Consider the following 25,695-nt stretch of genomic DNA (forward strand, 5'->3'; position numbering starts at 1 on the left):
GAAACGCACCGATACACCACCGATACGCACCGATACGCACCGATACGTACCGATACTCTGTGAAAAATTCAAAATTGAAGTGAAATGTACGTTTCGGTACGTATCGGTGCGAATCGGTATGTATCGACCGATACACACCGATACGTACCGATACGGTCATAAAATGGCCAAAATGGGTAATTTTTTAGAAAAACATAATCTTTTGAGGTGTTTTTGTTCCAAAGTTGCTGCCAACCATTTTTCTCTCTAACTAAAGTGGAAATCAAGGTTGGGAACAAGGATTTTACATTTATGGGACAATTACAAACCTTGGATTCTTAGTGCGATACTCTCAATTTACTGTTTATGCATAATACATGTTATATATAACTTTTTTTAACTATTTTTTTATGCAAATGTGTATAAAAAAGTGTTTCCTATCCATTTATGTGCGTATCTTTAGCGTATCTCCGTTACGATATGATACCCTCCGATACGTATCTTAATTTTGGCCTACCGATACGACGACCGATACCGATACTTTAATCCTTGATAACCATGAACACAAAATTACTCCAAACCATTAACACACTTATTGGTCTAAGGATATTAAACCATACGAACACCTCATTGCAATTCTAATGTTTAGCCTACTTATTTTAGCATTATAAACTCACACGCACCAGAGAAGATTGCAAGTGCAACAATTTTCCACTCAAGAAAGAATTTGGAAGAAATCCAGCCATGCATGTAACATAAATTGATAGAATAGAAAAGAGAAGCATTGCATAGATGAGTTCCTGATGCAGTTGATACATACCCCAAAAGTAACAAGACCAGGGCCCCTAGCATTTGGTCTCAAACCCTCTATACTATCATTCTCTGTAGGATCAGACCTGCAAGTAACACCATCCAGCTGGACTAAGATATGTGTGTGTATATATATATATATATATACATATAAGATAAACATGATTAACAATACATAGGTGAACTAAATTATTGTAAATATACCATAGAAGGTCCATGAGAATGATGGATCCGGCATCCATTGTAATGGGCCTTTCAAGTTTCTCTACTTGCTCCACAGAGTGTATTGACCTTCCAATCCCACCATGCATGCAAATAATTTTCTTCTCGATGAGTGCAGCAAGTGGGAGAAAGTTAAAAAGCTGATTGAACCGATTCCATGCCCATATTCCATCATTCTCGCCCTACAAAGACAACTGTTTCAGTCATACTAGCTTTTCTGTTTCAACTAAGAAAGGCGTGAGTATCTCATTAATACCATCCTCTCAATGCATTCGATTCGAAAACCAAAGAGAGCATTAATGTCAGCAGCCTCATGGTTTCCTCGGATCAAATGTACATTCTCAGGATACTCAATCTGGACAATCAAAAGAAAGCCAATGTAGTTAATGGAAGTATTGATAGAACAAGGGTAACATTTTCAGTAGGTTCATTTTGAAGCAGAAGCGTACCTTGAGAGCAAGAAGCAAGGTTATTGTTTCAAGACTGTGCTGTCCACGATCAACATAATCCCCCAGGAATAAATAGTCAATATAACTGACAAAATTGAAGCTCACATGGTTAGACAACAATCTAGAAGGTATACAAGATTAATTTTCTTTAAAAAAAATTATGACATTGGGACAGACAGCCAACACACTCTGTTATAACATAAATAATAATCACACACAAAAATATGAGGCCTTTCCTCTGCAGCCAAGGCAGCTGCTAAAGCGAATTTCCCCATTTTACGTTCTTACTTATTTCTCTTCGTGTTTTTGGTTGTGTTTGTTGGTATTAGTGTCTATAATTTCTTTCTTCTGTATAACATATCCACCAATAAGGGCATCAAGAGCAGTCCATCCAAAGAATGACTTCGAAACCATAGGAAACCCTAGAAAAATAGTTCATCAACTAGGGTTTCAGGACAGAAATACAGCACATGTTTGATGGAAACCTTAGGGAAGAAAGGGGAAATAAGAGTAGAGGGGGAAGAAGGGAAATCACACACTTCACTGGTGCACAAACTCAACATCTTCATTTAATAATCAAAATCACTCTCTTTTGTCCATCAGTTACAGTCAATATATAGGAAAGTAAAAACATATAATTAGAAGCTTAACTGAAACGGAAACTAGCCTAAACTAGGAAACAACCATAAAAGGAAACCAATGCAAGGAAATAAATCCTAACTCCTACATTCAAATCTGGAAAATAAAAGGCATGAAATAAAATACTAAATAACTACTAATTTTATCTCCAACCCTTGTTGAACCAAAAACCTGGGCTGGACCGGTTCTTCTTGGCTCTTGGCTTCCAAAGCTGGTTATGCTGGTCCAACCAGAAAAGGGCAGCCGTATCTGCATCAACTTTTCTCCTCTGAAAAGAACTCAAATCCGTCGAGTTAGGAAAAGGACCGAGGAGACTGTTTGAAGGAATACGCTGAATGAGGAACAATCCCACCATCTTCTTAAGCTTAATTTCAGGGAGATCTTTAGCAGGATGAAACTTCATAGTCTTGTTGGCATACTTGAAAGCATAGGTATTGGCATAGCCACAATGCTGTACTTTATTGTCAAACAACCAAGATCGACCAAGAAGGATATGACACACCTTCAGAGGGAGGATGTCACATTGGACTGCATCCTTAAATCCACCAATAGAATATGTGACCAAACACTAATCTGTGATTTTGAGATTAGTATTGTTCACCCAAGCAACCTTGTAGGGATTTGGATGTGGCTCTGTCTTCAATCCCAGCTTACGAACAGCATCTTTAAAGACAATATTAGTGCAACTACTTCCATCAATGACCAAGGTTAACAACTGGTCATTGCACTTCACAAGAGTCTGGAAAATACTACTGTGGCATCAATCTTCATTATCAGTGGCTTTCTGAGTGGTCAACACATGACGAATGACATAAAAAGAATGTTGGTCTTCATCACTGAGTGTCATTGACTTCACCTGGCGCACGCTCTTCTCTTAAATCAACTGTCAAAACCAAGTTGCTCTTCGGTTATATATGGTATAGGAGAATCCTTATCAATAAAAGCAACCAAACGGCTGGGACATTGAGCACTAATGTGTCCAAATCCATTGCATGAGTAGCACCGAACTGTAAATTTTGAAGAATTAGAAGGTTTATCTAAACCACACTGAGGGGTGAGTATGGAGGAGTCGGCCGTGAAGATGACATTTCAAAAACATGTCGAGGTGGAGAATATGGCCGACTAGGTCTGAAGAGGCCATAGATATAGCACTAGCCTGTGGTTTGCTAGATGACCTTTCTTGGGTAGGAGGTTGTTACACAATGGAACTAGTACCTCAAGGAAAAGTATCTACAAAATTTCTCTGATTGTGTAGGCGTTTCAAACTTTCCTCACCTTGATACGCTACTTGCATGACGTCTTCCATAGTAAGCATTTGACTAGATGCAAGGGTAGCACTAAGTTGAGGGTGCAAACCATTACGAAATTGTGCTACTAATACTTCTTCATCCCACTCAAAATCAGAACGAGTTGCCAAATAATAAAATCACGCAACATATTCTTCAACAGTCAAATTCTCCTGTTTCAACTGTGCAAACCTGAGATCAGGCGTTGCTTGTAATCAAAAGGCAAGAATCTCCGGTTCATGACTTTATGCATTTCAGCCCAAGTAGTGACTAAGCTAATGCCTCGGGTTCAGTTTTGTTGTTGTTGCTTGATCCACCAGACTCAGGCCGTGCCTAAGTTTGGCTTTGCAAATAGAATCTTTCGGGCCTCAGTCAACCCATACCATCTGAAAAAATCACCAAGCTATGAATCCAGTCAAGGTACAGTTCTGGATTGTTGTCTCCATAAAAATCAAGGACATCCAACCTTGCTGCCCGTTCTGCTCCATCATCATATCTACCAGTACCATATGGTGGTGAAGGAGGTGGTGGTGTATGATGTGGTGGCGGTGGTGGTAGTGGTAGTGACGGATCTTGTGGAGTGGTGTTGGAAGAATCCCCAAACTGGATGAGACTTTTTCCTTTATCTGTTGCCACCAAACGATCAATAGAAACTTGCATGGATTCCATCATTGTCATAATAGCTTCAAATTTTGCATCAGTTTCTCCCTTATAGCAGTTCAGTTTTTGAACTTCACTATTGGCTACCATGGTGATGATTAACAAAATAACACTCAAAGAGTAATGGAAATATAGTAAATAGATGGAAACTTAAAGAGGAATGGCAGTAACGTAATATCTGAAAATCACAATATATTACGTATGGCAAGGGTATATTTGGATGCAAGTGGAAAAAGGACAACTAGGGATAAGGGGAGATTAGAGGGGTAATACTGGAAGTTCAAAAGAATTTTAAAAAAAAAGAAGGAAAAATGGAGATCGTGGGTTGGGGGTTTCACTGTAAACCGACGATGGAGTTCTCTCCTTGGAGATGAAACCAGCAGCGATAGTTCTCAGCAGGTTTCTCCATCAATAGAAGATCGAGGGAGCAGCGTGGCTTCGATGGAAGCCGAGTGGGGAGGGCGACCTTTGGAAGAGTTGCAAACAGGTATGGGTTTCATGTCTCTCTCTCTTCTCGACTTCTCTTCTTCTTTTATTCTTTTATTCTTTTATTCTTTTCTTCTCTGCTCCTCTTCTTCTGTTCTTCTTCTGTATTCTGATTCTCTTCTGATTCTGCTCTTTTAATTTTTTTTTTTACTTGGCAGAACCCTAAGGAAGGGGAGGGATCAATTGCGCTACTCCTTTTTTTCTTTTGTTTTCTATCGGTGCTGCTTCTCTTCGTCTTCTCCTCTTTTTTTTTTTTTCAATTGATGCTGGTGGAAAAAGGAAAGAGGAGGCGGTGGGGGTTCTCCTGTTTAGGAATCAAAGGGAGGGGAAAAAGGAGGGATTAGGACTAGGTTTCAGCAGGTTTTTTGGGATTTTTTTTTTTTGGTGTTCTCAATCACGGTAGAACCTAGATAGAGAATGGGAAGGGAAGAAGATGAAAGGAAGAAGGGGAATAGGGATCTTCGGCTCTGATACCAAGTTGATGGAAAACCTTAGGGAAGAAAGGGGAAATAAGAGTAGAGAGGGGAAAGGGGGAAATCACACACTTCATTGGTGCACAAACTCAACATCTTCATTCAATAACCAAAATCACTCTATTTTGTCCATCGGTTACAATCAATATATAGGAAAGTAAAGACATAGAATTAGAAGCTTAATTGAACTGGAAACTAGCCTAAACTAGGAAACAACTATAAAAGGAAACTAATGCAAGGAAATAAATCCTAACTCCTACACATGGTTTAAAGTATCTCCGATACCGATACGATACGATACATAAAATTTTTAAAATCCTTTAGTATCGATATATCCTACGATACATACCGATATGCACCAATACACTATCGATACATACTGATACTCTATGAAAAATATAAAATCGAGGTGAAATATACGTTTCGGTATGTATCGGTGAGTATTTGTATGTATCGATCGGTACGTATCGATGAGTATCAATACATATCAGTGAGTATCGATATGTATCGATCAGTATGTATCGGTGAATATCGGTACATATCGGTATGTACTGATACAGTACGCTACAGTCATATAATGGCCAAGATGGGTATTTTTTCAGAAAACATGATTTTTTGAGGGGTTTTTGTTCCAAAATTGCTGTCAATCATATTTCTCTCTAACTAAAGTGGAAATCAAGATTGGGAATAATGATTTTACATTTATGGGACAACTACAAACCTTGAATTCTTAGTGCGATACCCTCAATTTAGTGTTTATGCATAATACATGTTATCAATAGCTTTTTTTAACAATTTTTTTATGCAAAAGTATTTAAAAATGTGTTTTATATCCATTTATGTTTATCTTAGCGTATCTCCGACACGATACGATACCCTCCGATACGTATCTTAATTTTGGTCGACCGATACGGTGACCGATACCGATACTTTAATCCTTGCTCCTACATTCAAATCTGAAAAATAAAAGGCATGAAATAAAATACTAAATAACTACTAATTTTATTTTCATCCCTTGTTGAACCAAAACCCTGGGCTGGACTGGTTCTTCTTGGCTCTTGGCTTCCAAAATCGGTCATGCTGGACCAACCAGGTAAAGGCAGTCGTATCTGCATCAATGTTCCTATAAACCACAATGGAGAAACCCTAAAAGGACTCTCAGAGCATAATCAATTAAAAAGCACTAGTACCAGCACCTACCATAGGGCATCAGGAGCTTAATACTCTGATACCATGTTGCAATACCAAAACTAGAACCAGCACATACGCATGGAAGAGGAAGGAGGAGAGAGAGAGAGAGAGAGAGAGAGAGAAGAGCTTGCGGTTAGGTTTACAAGCCCTACAGTGAGAAATGTATTTATATATAATAAAAATAACTGAAGGGATAGGTCTACCTTGGTTATAATAAAACAAAGTAGTTATACCCCTACAATACAATACATCAAAAACAGCAATCCTAAACTAACCCTACACGTAGTAAATAAATTTTCTTCCCTATTGTATTTCTTTTCTGTTTTCTCCTCCATATTGCTACAGTCTAAGGTCTCCTTTGTCCTTTTTCTATTTCTTCTTCTTGTTTTTTGTTTGTTAACTATAATTGAGTTATCCTGTTCTAGCAGTATTTATAGCCACCCACGATTTGGGTTTAGTCTCCCACTTTGCTCCTGTTCTCTCCCTAATATTTTGGCCAGTCATTCACTACCCTAGGGCGACCTGATCCTTAGGTTTCCTGCCCTTGAGTTCCATCTGTGCTGTGAAATTTAAGTTTGGATCCAAGTCTTGTCTTTGCATTACCACCAGACCACCTGGTTTCATAATTTTCTAAACCTTACTTTTTTTGCCCTTTTAAGCACTCATTTTTTTTTTAATGAGGGTAAAGCCAGCCATTTCACAAGTATAATAAAAAAATTTGCAAAATGATGATAATTTTGATAAATGACATAATGATAAGTCACTTTCAAATTATTTTTAATAACCCTATTTCTATCTGACACAGGAACTTTTTGGAATAAGACAAGGGGCAATCAAGAGGCGTCAAGTTCTAAATACACTTATATATATACATATAGCAAACCAAAATTGGGGGTTTAGAACCCATCTTCGCGTCACTTAGCCTACATGTTTACAGCCCTAATAGGGGCAGTCCATAACCCCCTGGATCAACTTCCAAACCTAGCATGTATGAATCTGTATTATTTGTATTTTCCCTACTGATGCAGAGTTCCAGCATGCAAAACATGGGCATGTTGTTTTATGTTTGGTCTAGTTTATTGGGTCCAACTGAACTTATGATTCAACTTTTGTTTATGTTAGGCTTAATTTGGGTGTCTAATCGGTTATATGGGCCATGAGCTTAGTATTTTTAGGTTTACTATTGTAATAGGCCAATCCTATAGCCCAAATATCAGGGATTTGAGTCCTATACGGGATTAAGTAGTTAGCTTCTATTTTGGCGTTTATTATTCGTTTCAGAAGATTTGGAGGAGATTTGCATGGAGGATATTCTAGAAGATTATATGAAGATTTGCATGTGCCCCATGTGATTTTTGTGGAGGATATTATTATGTAGTACTGTATTTGAAAAGACTCAAAACAGTAACCAGTTGACAAGGTCTTAATTCAAAGGAAAATTCAGATGCAATCCAATAGGATTTGAAGTAACTTAAACACTACAAAGGAAATGCCAAACTCAATCCTTAACTATGGAAAACCTAAACTGACTAGGAAACTGAAATAACAAAGAATATAGGACTCAAAACAGGACTGGACTTATAAACTCCTAATCCAGGCTAATTAAATATCAAGTGCATAAAGAAATAAATACATTAACTTAACTAATCCTGTCTACCTAGCCTATACCCATAACAAAGGCTCATCAAAGTGGCCCATTACAAAGAAAACTCAAGTAACTAAAGGTCCAACACATATATAACCCATCCCAAAGCTTAATTCTATATTTAATCTGCATCATATTATCTATAAAATTTCTTTATTCAGAAGACTGTTGGAATATTTTGTTAGATTTAGTACTATTTTAGTTTCAAATTTTTGTAATGGGTCTTATTTTTTAGTCTATAACTACTTGGTAATTACTATTTTTTGTTTCTTTCCTTTTTCTAGACTTGCTATTTTGTACGATACTTAGTTGTCAAGACTTGCTATTCTTGTGACACAACCTCTAATTTTATAAACACATGCTAGGAGAACACATGCACTACGATTTGAGTCACTGAGAAATTGGGTTTTCCCCTCTTTTGCTCAATGGTGAAGCTGTCCTTAGACTGTGGTGAAGCAGCTCCAGCCCTTGGTGGTGATTCCAAGGTAGGGTTTAATCGTGATTCCAATCCACAGGCTTTGGTGGTGATTCCAAAGTCATATACTTCCTTTCTTTCTTCCTTATATCAGGAAATAACCTTATATTAAATTTTCAGACCCATCGGATTATTTTTTCCTTATATCATGCAATTCTGGTTCTGTTTCTACCAAGTATTAAATCACTGTGATTCTGTCCCTGTCGTTTGTTTCCAAATCTGTTTTAACAGGTTTGTGGCTATCTTTAGGATAGCTAAAGTTTTCACAGATATTCTGTCAGTTCCCAATTTGGCTTTGCATGTATACATACAAAATCAAGAAACTACTATGTGCCCAAACCTGCTACTTACGTTATGTCTCCAGCAGTTGACGGAAATCCATATTCATCAAATAAGCGCATCAAGTCACCAAACTGTCCATGAAGATCACCAAATATTTTCACTGGAGCCTTTAACTGCAAAACTGTTGGCTCCTGCATGAATATCTGCTCAGCAGCATAACAAAGCTCACCCACTTCATAGGAATCCAGAAAAAAATTTCTATTGGCAGGAGCTTTCCAGTTTCGTGGCCTGAGCAATGTAGAAATAATCTGGGCAAGAAAAACCACAAATGTACATTGAATGAAACTCTTGTATAAATTGAATAAAAACATAAAGGTAGAAATCTAATAATCCTTGCCTTCTTATGCAAGCCTTGGGGTGACTTCTGTCTAGTGAAGAACTTTTTCGGGGTACATGATGGGTCACTATTTAAGGGGATCATTCGTCTGCTCTCATTTTCAAACATATCCAAGGACAGCTGCCTAACCAATCCCCCCAAGTTCCCAACCGCCTCTTTGGCAACTACAACCTGTAACATCAGAATCATTATGTACATGTAACTTTAAGTTGATAGGAACCCAGTTATACAAAAGGGAAGCCATGACACATACAGCTCTAGAGTGAAGACGAACATCTCCCTCGCTATCACTACCATCTGAGGAGGTTTCTGGGACATGCAAGCTATGATCTGACACGGATGCTTCTTCTACAGGTACAGTAGAGGCTGCCTTCATAGCTTCCCAGACAGCACTAACTGCTTCAGCTTCAGCTGCTGAAGCCTCCACCAGCTTGTCCATAGATTTCTTGTCCACGCTGGCAAAGATGAAAACTTTCACTCACCTTTTGCAAGACTGAACTTTGAACTGAGATAATGCCAATAACTAAGCAGCGTGAGTTACAGAATATTAACCTTGAGCCACCAAGTGAAGGGACCTCCAGCCTTCCATCTGAAGTTGGTAGCACATAAGAACTAGCACATGATTGATTTGTTTTAGAACTACTCATAGTTGATACTCTCTCAGAATTTAATATAGGCGACTTAAGGTCAGATTGAAACGGTGAATTTTCGGCGATAACAAGGTCGTCAAGTAACATATCTACAGCACAGAACCCAAATACTTTAGGCCACAGAACAAGAAATAGGAGTTGAAATGTACAAAAGAACTACAGAAACAGAATGTAGATGTTGCATGAATTACCGAAGATTGTATGATACATGTCCAATCTTGATGTCAACACAACACCAGCCGGGGGGGGGGGTGGAATCTGTACCCATATATTGATAAAATATTCATACAGATTTTTTTCTTATTGACACACTTTAAAGTGTCAAATTTTTTAACCTTACTTTTTTGCCCTTTTGGTATAACACATTTTTTTCCAATGAGGGTAATAGTGCAATTTTACATGTGTACTTGCATGACAATGACATAATGATATATCACTTTCAACTTATTTTTGAAAACCCTTTTTACTCCTATCTTATAAACCTTTTGGGAATAAGACAAGGGGAAATTAAGAGGAGGTGTCAAACTGTCAAGTTCAAGAAACACCTATAGAGGTGTCATTCAGACACTCCAATATATATATATATATGGGAAATAGAGAACTGACAGTCTGGCACAGGAAATGCCCAGACTGGTGTGCTAGCGGAAAAAGACCAGGGTGACACCAAGCTTTGTGCGCTGACTATGCTCCCACACGCCATCCCATTGGCCTGTTGGTCTGGCGTTTCCTGCACCAGACCGCAGAGTTCTATCGCCCATATATATATATATATATATGTGTGTGTGTGTGTGTGTGTGTGTGTGTGTGTGTGTGATTTTTATTGAGAGATGAATTTATTTCTACTCCTTTAATTTCGGGGTTCATAGACAGTAATTTTGCAATTTGAGGTCCAGGTTCAGTAGCAGTTTTGCTTTAGTCCCTTTGCATAGCTAAGGGACAAGTTCGTAGGATCAAGTTGTTGCAAGTTTTACTTGTTCTACCTTTCATAACTAAGAGGACTTACAAATCCAAGTCGATAAGTTGCAACTCAAGATATTGGCAGAGTATCAGGTGATGATTGGAATTTAATTTATGGAGTCATAGTCCAGTGAGTGCATAACATTATGATATTGCTTTGGAGAGCTATTGTCAATATAAAGTATGATTACGTTCAACTTCTAAGAATGATTACTTAGAAACCAAAAGAGTGAATGATTAGACACAGAAAGAGTGATAGCCTTGGTTCTTCTTCTTAATATTTCTATTTTCCCAGTAACTCTTTTTTAATTCTCTATTGTTCTCATACTATTTTCTATTTTCACAGCAGATCTTTTTTTGATTCTCTATTGTTCTCGTATAAAACAATAACCTAATTCACCCTAGTTTTTATATCTCACATCAGATCCGATGTACTTGCTTTACCGCCAAATCAGAACCTTGGCGGTCTTTAAACAAGCATGCACACATATGTGCACACAAGCACACACCCATGTGCACAGAAGCATTTGCTGGTAACGGAACTGTCTGGAACAAATGATCATATCTTCCTCACTGTTCAAACCAGACAGTCAGACAACTATATCTTAAAGAGTATGCCATGTTCCCCCTATTAAAAAATGGATAAAACATTCTCAATGATACCATACGAATTTTAACCAGGACCAAACAGATAGCTTGGGAACATGCTAGCCAAGCACTTAGCTTTCATTTATATTCACAAGTCATTCATCAAATAGTAAACTCCCAACATAGCTTGCATTATGTTCACAAATCATTCCTCAAATAATTAACCCCAAATTTAACTGATTCACCATCTAGACCATGGGAACAGATGGTTGGATCACCATAAGGCCAAAATATGGTCAGATATATCATAGGATATATTAAAATCATAGAAAAGAAGCACTTTCCACATTCGAATTGCAAATTTAGATATTCAGCAGATCAGGTCATTCAAACATAACAAAAACACTGAAATATGAGGCTACACAATCATTACCTCCTTTAAGACCACCATAAACATATATTCGAACTCCTACTGATGCAGCTGCATGGCGGCAACGACGCATAAGCTCAGATGAAGTATCATACTCAACTGGGGCCTTACCAGAGCGAGAATTAGTAACAATCCCATTTCTATCCAACCATACTCCAGCAGCAGTATCCAAGACTTGAGAAGGGGTAGAGGGAGATGGAATATAATGAGATATATGTCTCATACAACCATATCAATAATTAAAACCAAAAAAACACATTATGTACCTGAAGTAGCTGCTTCACCTTCTACTGACCTTCCACCCCTAAGAACGCCTCCAGTAACATGCAATCGAGCTCCAACAAAGACCTATTGAGAAGAGGTCCCAAGCTCATTGGCACAGAAATTCAAAGGAAAGAAACTAAAAAACTAAAATGCAGGATTTTTTTTGGGGGGGGGGGGTGTGGTGGGGGTTGGAGTTAAAAAATAATACAAAATCATACGCAATATACATTCCTACACTCATGAATTTTCTGAAAGATGGTACAGAAGCCCAAATGTTTGGGAGAATTTCCCCCCACAAATTATCAGTAAAATACAGTACACGGAACAGATATAATATGGAAAAGGTCTTGGTATATAGCTATCACTTACCGCAGCATGTTGGTACCTTGGCGAAGGAGACACACCAGGTGCAAGAGTCCATTCCCACTGACCATTCCTATGCATGAGTAGGCCATAAGCATCTGCCAGCGGCTGTACATGCAAACATACAGTTAATATTTAACAAGAACAAGACGTCACTTAAGCAAACATGAATAGGAAAATAATCATTTACCTATTGTACATTAAAAGTGTGAACCTTCAATGGGATGCCAACTCATTTACCAATAACGACATAATTCTCAAGGAAGGAATTACATTGTCATGAAAGGACGCATGATGTAAGCTAATAATACCATCCAAGCACTTCGACAAGCCAAACCCTGATAAGATATGCAGACATTTCTAGGACAACTACATGTCCTTTATGGGAACTGTCAAAAACTGTGAGTGGGAGGGATACTATTGACTATTTTAAGGCACTTGATTTCAGTTGTTTCCTCTTTGAATGTCCTGCTGCCTCAGATGTGGCACAAGTGGATTCCTCCCCCCCCCCCCCCATAGCTCCTTTGATGGTCCGAGCCTAGAAGGTAATTGATGGGTTTATAGATCATGAGGTAAAAATTGTACCGGTATTCTAAGCTAGTACAAGTATTTTTGTCTCAATTTCAGCATTGTTTGAGGCAGTTACTAAAGGATTGGAAATTGCCTCTTCAAATGGGTGGTAACCGGTCAGATGTATTGGTTGAGGTGATCTGCATAGGTCATCAATTGGTTGGGCTCCTATATAGTCATCCTAGAATATATCTTCACCTAATGAGACTAGGGGCATTGAGCATAAAGTTGTCAAAGTGACATCTACGCGTCCAGGAGCCTTCTTGGTGTCGCCTTGATTTATTTTTTTCTCCTCCAAGTATGGCTTGGTCCTTCTACACCAACTAGCCCACCACCCCAAGGGCCATCTTTGGTGCCTTTGGGACCCTGCCAAAATCATGGTATCATTTCTGTCTACTATACCCTGCCAAAATCATGGTATCATTTCTGTCTACTATCTTCCAGCTTTTCATGTGAATGTCTGATCCTCACAGGAATTCCAGTTTCCTTTTTACTGCAATATATGCCTCCAACTATGCCATCAAGAGAACTTCTCTTTGGGAAAACCTCCGTCTCATTGCTTTGCAGGTGGATTCTATCCCCTAGGCCCCAGTAAGTGACTTTAATGTCGTCCATCATAGCCATGAAAAATTGGGTGGTGAGCATCTCGATGATTCAGTGGAAACGTTTACTGCTTGCCTTGAGGCTTGAGGACATTGGCATGAATGACTTGAGATGGAATGGCCTGAAATTTACCTGGAACAACAGGAGTGAAGATTCCAGAATTACTTGTAAGCTTGACAGGGTGGTTCTGCACAAAGCATGGCCATCCTCCTTCCCCTCTCATGCCATTTTCTATGCTTCAGGATCTCTAACCATAGCCCCACATCCAGCCCCATATATCCTTTGGTCCAAAGCCAATTAAATTCGGACATGTGGACTTCTCATGCTGAATTCCTCTGCATTGTTCAAGAGGCCTGGTCTAAGCCGGTCAAAGCTCACTCCTCCCCTCATTTACTTTGCCTAGAAGATTAGGAATGTGATGGTGCTTAAGTATTGGAACTCCTCAACCTTTTGGAATATCAGTTCCTTGGTTTCAGAAGGCAGGGTAAGGCTTTCAGATATCCAATTGAGGCTCCATCCTGATATGCATAACTCCTCTTTGGCTGCAGAAGAAAAACCCCTTTCCAAGAATCTTGAATCTTTAGTCTCCAAGAAGAGAATTTCTTAAAGTAGAAATCCAGAGTCAAGTGGCTTGAGCTAGGCAATTCCAACTCTAGTTACTTCCACAGATCCATGAGAGCAAGATCCGATGTCAACTCTATTTCCATACTCCTTGCTAGGGACGACTCCCCTTTCTAAAGTGGAAGATATCAAGCATGTGGTTGTGAACTATTTTCTGAATATATTCAAACCTTCTCCCCTCGCCTCTAAGGAAGAGATTCTCGCTGCCATGGACTCTATAAGGCTAATAAAGCCTCTAGCCTTTAGTATGGATTTCTTCTACTCTGACAGGAACATCATCAAAGGCGACCTCATCAAGGCCCTCTTTAGTTTTTTCTACAATCCTTGCAGAAGAGGTTGATGACACTTTCCTCTGCCTTATTCCCAAGAAAGAGTGTGCTTCCTCCATAGTGGATTTCAGGCCAATCTCCCTTCACAACCTACTTTATAAGTTCATTACCAAAACCATTGAAACTAGGTTGAAGCTTGTGGTTGACTCTCTTGCAAATGACAACCAAACTGCATTCATCCCAGGTAGAAGCACGTCAAATAACATCCTTCTTTGCAATGAAGTTGTTAGAGGCTTTGAGAGGGAAAACCACCCGCCTATCATGCTCATGAAGATTGGCATCCATAAATCCTTTGGCTGTCTGAGATGGGATATCATTGAATATGTGATGTTTAAGATGCCCTTCCTCCATGCCTTTGTCAACTAGATCAACCTATGTTTTTATTCAGCCCGCTTCTTGGGGTGATCATTAATTGGAGTCCTGCTAGATACTTTGGCTCCTCTATGAGCATTCGGCAGGGGTATCCCTATCTCCCTATCTTCATTCATACTCTTGAGTTCCTATCCAGAAGTATTCATTCTAAGACGGACTAGTATCTTATCTCCCTCCTTCCGAAGTGCAAGGCTCTCAATATCTCCCATTTGGCCTTCACAAATGATCTCGCAATCTTCTCCAAAGCCATCCTTCTTCAGCGGAGACTATCATGTCTTGTCTGCGCCACTTTAAAAGTATGTCCAGGCTCTGCTTCAACCTCCAGAAGTCGTTTTTATTCTTGATTGGTGTTTCCAAGGCCTAAAACCACAATATATTGGCCTTATCAGGGTTCTCCTTAGCAGCCTCCCAATTAAGTCCCTTGGCCTTCCCTTGATTCCCTCCAAGTTGTCTTCACATCACTACACCTCTATTTTGAACCTTATGCGCAAGTGGCTGCAATTATTGAGGGGCAAGCTCCTCTTATGTAGGTCGCCTAGAATTAATTAAATATGTGCTCCAATCCTCCTACATATATTGGTCGGGTATCTTTGGGCTTCCCAAATCCACCACTAAGAAGCTTGAGTCCCTCACGTGTGCATTCCTATGGAAATGTTCCGAATGCTCTAACTTTCTTCATCCCATCCATTGGGCTTATGTCTGCCTCCCCAAAGAAGAAGGGGGGCCTAGGTTTGAGAAGAATCAAGGATGTTAACTCTTCAGGGATCCTTAAGCTTATCTAGAAGCTTGTTTCCAAAAACAAAAGAATTTGGATTGACTAGGTTTATTCTAGTCCTTTCCGAAATAATTCTATCTAGACTGTCTCTATCCCTTCAGATGCTTCCAGGGTCTAAAGAAAGATTTTGAAACTCATTCCTGGCCTCTGGGGTCATTAGATCCCTAATCAATGATGGTGCTGATACCTGCCTTTGGTTAGACCACTAACATCCAGCTGCGATTCTCATCCACACTACTGGCGACTTATCCAGATATTCCACAGGCTCTGTCAGCCATTCCAAAAGGCCCCGTAGGAGTGGTGATCTTGTTGTTTGGTCTACTTCTTCAAGCCAGTTTTTCCCATATCCGCTTCAAACCTTATTTGGGCTCGAGCCCTCTTGGTGCAATATTGTCTGGTTCAAGAAGCACATCTCCCACCACAACTTCACTATCTGGCGAGCCTTGACCTGATCCCTTCCTACTAAGGCTTTCCTCATTTGGAGGCACCAGTCCCCCTCTTGCAACCTTTTCCGAAATTCAGCCAAATATGTGGATCACCTTTTTTTTGCTTGCCCTTTGGCCCCTTTCTCCCTCTCTCTTTGGAAAGGGCTGCTTGCCAAATGTTGGGCTCAAAGGAGAAGAATTCTTCCCTTTGATCGAGAATGGAATTGGGTTGGCATAACCTTTGCCAGCAAATTGAGTTGTAACATTGTCATAAAGCTTGCTTTCAGTGCCACCATTTACCACATCTGGATGGAGCGCAACCTCAAAAGATGGATGGCCAATTCTAGAACAATCCAACAGATTTGGGATACGATCCTCTTCGATGCAAGAAGCAAGATGTTTGGAACTACTCCTTCTAGGTGCATAGATTTCCCAAGGAACAATCTGATTGTTGTTGCCTAGAGTCTTCCTTTTATTTTGTTTGATGTGTCCCTCCTATCTGAGGGTTGTGCTTTGCTTTTTCTTTTGTTTTTCTTCCTCTATCTCTAGGGGGTGCTTGTATATTCTTTCCCCTTTGTAATATATTCTCTTCTTCACCCAAAAAAAACAAAAGATTTACCAAATATCTTTGGTTATCACCTCCCTTTTAAAACCGAGAAATGATATAGGGATTTGGATGTGGTTCACATTTCAAATTCAATTTTTATACCATACTCTTGGCTACCATATTTTCATAAATATTGGAATCAATTAGGAAAAAAAAATTTATTAACATGCATGAGAGTCTTTCAAAATGTATATATACACTAATGAAACAATTAGAAAAAGCATCAACATCATACAACATGAAAAACAAAATAAGAAAAAATACATGCAATTCAATAAGGCCTGGGCACACCTTACCTCTGGAAAATGCAGCAGGCACCTAGGTGACCTTGACAACTACAATATAGTGCAGACTGCAGAGTGCAAAAAAGAGAAGTATTTGCTAACTGTAAACTGTGCTTGTTATGACTTATGATTAAATTTCCCTATAAAAAGTATCATAGAACTCCACCACTGTGCTTGTATCCTTAGGACGCTTTCTTAATAATCGTACATTTGAGATAGAAATTGGGTACTTCCTATACTTAGGCACCAAATTTTATGTAGATTCATCTTTTGAACAACACTACCCAAACTTTTGACCACTTCCCATATTGACTAAAGTGATGCTCACTCCTCTGGTTTGATGTTATGGCTTAGGGATACACATGGTTCAGTGATCACATTTGAATAATTGAGAAACTATTATATTCTATCCAGGAAGATCTATCCATATTTGGTTCCTTTTGTACTGTTTCTCTATTCATATATTTAGTATCCAACAACAAAAGATCTAAGCATGCCCAAATGAGACTAAAAGGAGACTCAATAAAGGGATAACTTCATTGAAATTCACCAGACAACTCAAACAGAACTTAAAAATGTTGGACCCAATGTAGCTAAAATATTCTCATTTACCAATTGCTGTGCAGCACATTGAGTCACATATTGGAAAAACAAGGCCACATATAGAAAAATCAATTATGAGAAAGATTCAATTAAAAGCAAACAAAACTAGCTGAAAAAGAAAGAAATCATGACCAAATGGTCTAGTAGGAAAGAATAAATCCAATACCCACAGAATAAAGTTAAGAAAAGAAATTGCAAATAAAAGCTCATCTAAGCAGCAAAGCATGCAACTAGATCAAAATAGAGTTAATACCTCTTCAATCTTATGCATGAAATACATTACCAACAATTGAGTATTCCCAAACAACATAAGATCATACCATGCCTGTAGAGTCTCTTCCACCACAGAGCAAGAACATGCCATCTGAGCGAGCACTCGCTGTTGCATACCTGCAGAACAGTGCAGAATTTTACCAAGAAACTGAACAATCAGGTAGGCGGCCATAAATCTTTTACATAGATGCAGAATAGTTGAAGAAGCCCTTGAAAGTAGCTCCAGTGCAATTTCACCCAAAAGTAGGGAAAATGCATCAAGTCTCCATTCCATCCACTATATGACTGTAATGAGATTGAAGTGATGCAATTGCATTAGACATTGATCCCATATGGAGGCCTAGAAGTAAGCTTGAGAAGGCCACAAGGTGTTGGCGGCAGTTGGCGGCAGTCTAATAGGCTAAAAATAAGCTTTCGGTAGTTATGTTATAGGTTGGGCCTTTTACTTTCTTTGGTTTCATTATAATATACCTAATTTATAAGCCCATAAAGAGAGGTAAAGTTAGTACACAAGATTAATAGTTTGATGTAAGACTAGATCACATAGGACCTAATCCCAGGCAGGATCTGAAAATCTGGGCTGAAATGGGAGAAAACTGAGAACTCACACACCGGAGCCTGAAATTTGGGGTGAAGGTGGCCAATAATATCCCAAACTATCCTCCAAATTTGTTTTGAACCCACCAAGTAGGTAAGAAACCAATCAAAATCACATAAGCCACAGACTAGGGTTTTGCAGGCTGAATGGAGAATTCCTGCAGCTCCATCTACAGGCTTCCAAAGACCAAGCTGTGATGGTCGAAGGCCTCTTTTGGTGGCAGCAATAAAATCCTAAAAAGGATAACTAAAGAGGGTTCAGGTTAGGGAGATCTAGAGATCGACTCTTGGTCCAAGAAGCTCTATTCTGCTGCTGTTGATTTCTGCAATGTAGCTGGATGTGTGTCAATGATCCTTGGGCATTAATGGGCTTGACTCAACCACTCAATCTCTCAATAGTGATAAATCAGAAAAAAAATAAAAGAAGAAGAAGAAAGGGAAGAGGGTGAGAAGAGATCGCAGGAGAAGGGGGGGTAGGGGAATGGCTATCTCAGCCTTGGGTCTCTCACCCTCAACTATCCCCGTTGATGAAACAAACCTATCTCAGGTTTAGGGGTTAGCATTGCTCATAAGATAACTTTCATTCATTGATTAAACTTACAATTGATCCATGCTTCTTACATAGGCTCTCAAACTGAATTACAAATAAGAAACTACTAAATTAAGTAACTTCTGAAATTTAGAAACTACAAAGACTAATCTTTCCTAAAACCCGACTACTTGCTAAGGAAGAAAATATAACAATATAAACTACTACTAGTCTAATATTTCCTAACAAATAAAACTAACTTGTCAACCATGACAAAAAAAAAAAAAAAAAAAGAAGAAGAAGAAGAGGAAACAAATATATTGGCCAAATCTGCTGAGATCGATGGCCTGCAGGAGGTTTTCTCTTAAGCATTCTTCCTTCCACTTTGAGGGTACAAATGGATGGCCTTCTCGAAGGACCATATGGGGCACCAGCACTGTTCATGGGTACTGTTCTCGTGAACAGTATTTTCTGTTCACCCTCTTCTTCCTCATGCTTTGATCTACATCATAGTTAAGTGTTTGAACTAGATTAGGTTTTAGTCTATTTACTTCAAGTCAACATAAAAGAGTGATTAGGAGCCCTTTTATGAGTCAGTTTAGGAAATTTAAAAGGTATACATATATATACCCCCCCCCCCAAAAAAAAAAAATCAATTAGACAAGTTTTGAGTAAAGAAATATGAGTTTTTTCTATGAGTTTTGGTGTTGTTGAGATGTGCAAGCGGGATCGAAGTTCCAGATCTGATCTCCCTCCTCATTCTTCTAGATCTGTTTATCTCTGAGATCAGGTGTGATCTTTCCCCTCTCTCTCTCTCTCTCTCTTCTTCTCTGTTCTTATTCTCTCTAATTTATTCTCTGATTTTTTTTAATTCTCTCCTCTCTCCATATCAATTTCTAGTTCTGATTTCAAACCTAATATTTCCAATCGAACTCTATAATCCTACTGCAAATAAAATTCTTCAAGTCTGAGATTTCTGAATCTGTTCTCTTTTTTTATAATTTCTGGTTCTGATTTCTTGACTGAATAGCTGTTTTAACTCCTTTATCTGCCTATTATTACATTGCTATATTCTGATCTGAAACCCCACAGACCTGCCATTGAATTCTGCAGTTGTTTAACTTTCCAAGTCCCAGTATGATTACTTCATACTCTGAATCTGTCCAAATTTAGATCAACTTTCGCATACTTGTTATATTGGCTGATTACAGTAATCTACCAAATTTTATGCACATCAGATTTTTTATGGTTGAGTTATTCAATTTTCTCCTAATCTGGTTTGTTCTTTTTTCCCTATGATCCTTTCGTAGGTTGATCTCCCACTGGATGTCACTGGTTCATTTTCTCCTAATCTGGTTTGTTCTTTTTTCCCTGTGATCCTTTTGTAAGATGATCTCCCACTGGATGTCACTTGTTCGGGGTTAGCACTGCAGTATGAATTCAAATGGTCAACCCTCATGGTTATGGAAGAAACCCTAGATCGGTAGAGTACTGGAATCCATCAAAGTTTGAGAACAGCTTCCACATTCTTGTTTGGGGAGAGGGGGAAAGGTAATATTCATCCCCTTTGGACATTGACCCCTTATCAGCTCAATCAGCTTTTCCCTCATCAGGTTTCTAATTATAGTGGTTTTAAGTACAGCATAGTAACTAGTGCAAACACCCAGTAAAAATGCTTGTGAGTTATATTATCTTTTACTTTCCAGCAAGAAGCTCATATATTACGGGACAGGAACAAGTACACACAGTCACTGTTCAACCATTAGCAAATGAGCAGCTTTTCAATTGTGAAGCATAAGTATGTAAACTCACATTCTAGCAGAAGGTCTATCGCCTTCAGGATTGAGTCGTTGCCATCTATATGGTTTCTGTGAAGTGTCCAAAGCCCATGCATCTGATAAAACTCTCTTCCCTAGTAAAAGAACCAAATTCAAAACCTTAAACAGATTATAACATATAACAACAAGCTTAAGGATAAACCACTCAAAAGGGAGCTATGTAAAAGGGAAATGATGTAGTACAGATTTAAAGGAATAAAACAGTACCAAACAGGATCGAAAACAGAGAATTAAGATTATGGAAGAATTCTGACAACTTAGTGAAGGGGTAAAACAGTAATTTAACCACAGAAATTAGGGCTCACAATATGAAATTAAGTTATTGATTTCAGATATGGTGTAATCCAATATCAGTAGCTTAATCAGAACCTACAAACAGAATCGGTTATGGAAGATGGAAGGCCTAAACAGTGTTCTAATGAGGGTAGGGCAGAATTGGTATTATCAAAATATCTCCAGATCCGACCATTGGAATTGACTCAAATTTGAATCGAGTTCCACGCATATGATCAAAATTTCAAGACAATAAAATGGCTGAATTGCTTAATCCAAAAAAACACCTTGTGTCCAACCTTCTAGAAACTAGGGTTCTAATAGGATAAATTAAGAACAGTACTTACTTAGTAATAGATGAAGAATGATGATAGAAGAGGAAGACAGAAAGAAGGGAAGAATGGAGGTAGGGGAATGGCTGTCTCAGCCTGGGTCTCTCACCCTCAGCTCTCACAGCTGATGAACACAACCTATCTCAGGCAAATCTTTGCAAACAGCAAGAGAAATTTCATTCAATAATAATTGTCTTGAGTTACAGCAATGCCTCTTTATATAGAGGTTATGGACTCTAACATATACTAGGACTTAAAATAGGAAACAACTGGAAATAGAAACCCACTTGACATAGGACATTAACTTTGTTCACTAACTAACGAAAGACATATTTGGACTCTTATTAGGAGTCCTAAAAGATAAACTTAAGACTCCAACATGAGTGACTTAAATAAAGCAACAAATCATATCAAGATTAGGACTCTAACTAAACTGATGAAGTAAATCTCATTTTCCTACTTCCTACCCATATTTTAGGCCCATTAAAGTGGTCTATTACAAAGAAAACTCATGGGATCAAAGGCCCAACACCTACATAACCCAATGCAATGCTTACTTCCAATAAAATAAACCCTTTTAAGTGACTTATCTGCACCAGGAAAAAAAACTGTGGTCCTAGGGGAAGACCCCACCAACATTAAAAAGCAGGGACTGACAACAGTAAAGCTTAGCCAGAAAAAGAATGCCACTAAGATCCAATGTCAGCAACTGTTTCTTTTAAACTCTTTCAAATGCCTACCCAGAAAAATGACCCATCAAAGTTATGTCTCTTTCCAACCCTGAGGAGTAGATCATAGCAGATGTTGTTAGTCTTTAATTCTTCCTCCCTTTCTGACTCCTTCTGCAGGATCCAACCTTCATGAACTCTTTAAGAATACCTAGCATGACTCAACTGACACCAAAGTTCGAGAAAGAAAAATACCAGACCTCCAAAGCAAAAGGGCAGGTGGGTTACAGAGTCGGTGTTACCCATGAACCTGAAGCATACATTGGTAATTAAGAGCCCCTTGATATGAAACAATATTGTTGTGAGGAGACAGTCATGTGACAAGGCTCATAGGAACTGAATTAATCAATTGCTCCTTTCACTCAGATTTGAGTAACAGTGAAGTCAGAGGACCAAGCACTATAAAGAGCCTCATGTTAAGAATTAAAAGGGAAGGTACCTGAATGATCCAAATGCTAAATTCTTCAGTCTTCTCTTCCGACATCACTTGCAATACTGTCCCAATGGTTAATGCATAAATTTTCATCAAAAAGGAGCTCCCTTATCATCCTCAGTTCTTTTAACGGTATGAGTCCAAATATGGATGGTTTTATTCTCCCCAAGTACTCTGCCACTCAGGCTATTGTATTAGTTGCTGAGCTATATAGATCTAGGAATTGGTCTTTAATAGACCTGTCCAAGCACCACTTAACACTCCTAAAAAAGGTTCTGCAGCCATCACTAACCCCAACCACACCTGGGGAAAATATGCATGTGCTTCACGACTTCTCTCCAGAAAACAGTCAAACAACTCATTGAGATCAGACTGGCAATAGAGATCAAATGTCAGATCTCAGAAACAGACCATGAGGAACAAATTTTCTAATCTGTCCTTCACCAGACATTGCACCAGTTGTCGCTTAAAATCCCATTAAAATTAGTCCCCAACCCGCAACTCGTTAGAATGAGATATTCAACCAGAAAGTGAAAGTATGAGTGTCTCATACACTAACGTCCATGGACATCTTCCCAACTCACAAAAACAGAAGCCTTTCTTTACTTATGTGCTAGCATTAACGTATCATTTTCAATTTGTAAACTCAAATAATGGAAATGGCAAGATCAACTTCCACATTCAGCCACTGAAGTCTAAAGAGAATTAGTTATTTGAACCCCCTTCTCATGCTACACTCGATCACCCAGCAACTATAACAATGTTCATCTCTAATACATTAAACTCACAGCTCAGAGGGACAACTGATAAAACATCTTCACAGGATGCGGTAATCAATATGAATAATAGCATGTGTTTAAATGGTATGCAAACGGTTACCCTCATCATAATTGCTAATACTTAATAGTCTCCACAGTCTCACATTTGTCTCTGCTCATATACAACATAAAATGGCAATACAAGGATTAATATAAACACCTTGCGTTGATACTCCTACATGAAACAACATAATCTAAACATGCTACATGAATTATCAATCACAACATAAATTTAAACATTCTTCTTTTTTTCTTTCTTTTGGATAAGTTAAATGAAATTCTTCCAAACGTACAAAGCTTTGTGTTATTTTCCAGATGGACAAATATCTAACAGGCAAAACATTGGATACCTCTTATTCTTGGGATTATAAGATTCAATAGAAAAAGGACAATTCTAATAAATTCAAGGGGATCCATGGGGACCACTACCATCAAAACATTACATATGTTGACATAAGAAGGGAAGTTCACACAGCTAAAGCATGGGCAAGATCTTTTTTTTTTTTTTTCTGGTTGGACAAAGAGGTCTATACTAATATTTGCAACCTGTGATGCTGCTAGATCAAGTTTACACCAAGTGCATTAATTATTTATCATGTTACAAGTATTACTTCCAGAATCTTTTGAGCTTGCAGAGAGGGCATCTCTTACAATTGAAAGATTCAGTCCGAGGACAATCCTATTAGACCTCAGGACAACTACCACCTCAATTTCCCATGAATTCATTTTACAATTTCTGAGTCTGCTACTGACACTGGATGATCAATTACCTTCCAAAAGGAAGTAGGAAACAAAGAGGAGGAAGTAGGAGGAAAGTTATAATGACCTCACCATCATTACCGGAGAAGGTAACAAGATACCGTTGGGCAACCAAATCCATAGAGTGACCATAGCGAGGCCCAGGACCTGGGCCTTGAACAACAACCCTACATTGAAGTAGAAGAAAAATAAAACATTACTATAGTACTAAAAGTCCACAACCTAGGAGGGGAAACAGGTAAAAGAAGGATAAAGAAGAAGAAGCTTCTCTAAAACCTGTGCCACTTTAATTTATCATTGGTCATGTCGAGCACGTAAAGATCGTCAGTGGAATGACCAGCAGGACCTATGCCACCCTGACAAGACAGCATCCACCCAGTAAAACAAAACGAACCAACTAAAGCAAAGCGTAACTAGGCAGAGGTCAATGGAGATTTATCTTCTTTCACCTGAAAAACAACCATAGTGCCAACCGCAGCAGCAGCATGAGCAGCCCTCGGAGAAGGCGGCTCTCCGGCAGGTCGGAGTCTGCAACATTATTTTAAAAAGTTAGAAGAAAAAAAGAAAAACCACATTCCTGTAATTCTTAAGAAGAATTTTGGCTACCGGGGGGACTGATTCAAACTTCAAAGCTTAATACCTGGTCCATTTCCTGGTGACAATGTCATAAGAATGAACGGAATTGGTCACACCCTCCAATCCTACAAAAAGAGAAGTGATGATAACGAAATTGCTTATTTGACTAATAAAGCATCAGGCAAATCTCAGGAAGCTAACAGAAGTAGCGAGCGACCGAGAGAGAGAGAAAAATCAGTAACTGATTCCGGCAGCAGAGGTGGCGCCACCCTCGATGGTAGTGGCACCCCCAAAGAGAATGAGGCGAGTGCCGTGAGATTTGGTGGCGGCGACGGCGGTGAGAGTGTGGCCACAGCGTGGACCAGGCGCATCCTCGTCATTGTCCCAGCTCGTCTCTAGGCCATGGTAGGGCGGAGCTGGATGCAGCAACGGCTTTGAACCCATTTAGCCAATAGAAGTTACAGAAGAGAGAGAGAGAGAGAGGGAGAGTTGACAGAGGCGAAGTGTCCAGAGGGGAATTAAGAGAGAGAAAATTGCGGAGATCTAATGTAGTGGATCAGTCGATCAGAGAGAGTCGGCTCGGCTGAGAACCGATACCGAACTTCTCCTTCCGTCCTTCGTCCACGATTGGTTGTTGATTGATCTGAATTCTAAAATTTCTAAATGGGTTTGTTCTGTTCCATCTGTTCTATCTAAATTATTAAAAACTATTCTCTTCTCTGATCTGGGTCGTGCTCTACTAAACAGAAACGAGATCAGGAAAATGAAAAGTAGAAAACTGAAAGACGAGAGAGAGAGACAGGAGAGGAGAGGAGTGGAGTGGAGGGGTTGTCTGGCGGTTTCCTCATAAAGTTCCGAAGAAGCTTCAAAGTCAACCACTAGAGACGAAGCAGCCATTGGTCTCCATAAACCCATACATGCCATGTCATGCCCACAAGATCTTCGAACTCTTTGGACTTCTCTTCCGAAGTACCCGTTTTATACTTTGTAGTCTCTCCTCCCCCTCTGTCGAGTGTCAGATTTTTCCAGTTCATTTTCCCTTTAAATATTTTCTGTTTTTCCTGTCATGTTCAAAAATTCATGATCTTTATCCAGAAATAGAAG

General features: G+C 39.0%; 1 protein-coding gene across 1 annotated transcript in view; it reads right to left on the reverse strand.

Annotated features, from left to right (window-relative positions):
- LOC122071184 (serine/threonine-protein phosphatase BSL1) overlaps positions 1-25,588 on the reverse strand; it is a 26,530-nt gene extending 942 nt beyond the window's left edge. The window contains exons 1-18 of the mRNA XM_042635502.1: positions 24,834-25,588; positions 24,656-24,716; positions 24,465-24,543; positions 24,292-24,371; positions 24,088-24,182; positions 20,647-20,746; positions 17,756-17,825; positions 12,253-12,354; positions 11,886-11,967; positions 11,623-11,793; positions 9,547-9,733; positions 9,248-9,449; positions 8,995-9,165; positions 8,667-8,905; positions 1,461-1,545; positions 1,268-1,366; positions 994-1,193; positions 800-875 (exon numbers count right to left, since the gene is read on the reverse strand). Of these exons, the coding sequence (XP_042491436.1) occupies positions 800-875; positions 994-1,193; positions 1,268-1,366; positions 1,461-1,545; positions 8,667-8,905; positions 8,995-9,165; positions 9,248-9,449; positions 9,547-9,733; positions 11,623-11,793; positions 11,886-11,967; positions 12,253-12,354; positions 17,756-17,825; positions 20,647-20,746; positions 24,088-24,182; positions 24,292-24,371; positions 24,465-24,543; positions 24,656-24,716; positions 24,834-25,035 (2,301 nt within the window). The 5' untranslated portion in view covers positions 25,036-25,588. The remainder of the gene's footprint in view (positions 1-799; positions 876-993; positions 1,194-1,267; positions 1,367-1,460; positions 1,546-8,666; positions 8,906-8,994; positions 9,166-9,247; positions 9,450-9,546; positions 9,734-11,622; positions 11,794-11,885; positions 11,968-12,252; positions 12,355-17,755; positions 17,826-20,646; positions 20,747-24,087; positions 24,183-24,291; positions 24,372-24,464; positions 24,544-24,655; positions 24,717-24,833) is intronic.
- Positions 25,589-25,695: the final 107 nt, after the last annotated feature.

Source organism: Macadamia integrifolia, unplaced genomic scaffold, assembly GCF_013358625.1.
Source record: "Macadamia integrifolia cultivar HAES 741 unplaced genomic scaffold, SCU_Mint_v3 scaffold_190A, whole genome shotgun sequence".
Classification (NCBI taxonomy): domain Eukaryota; kingdom Viridiplantae; phylum Streptophyta; class Magnoliopsida; order Proteales; family Proteaceae; genus Macadamia; species Macadamia integrifolia.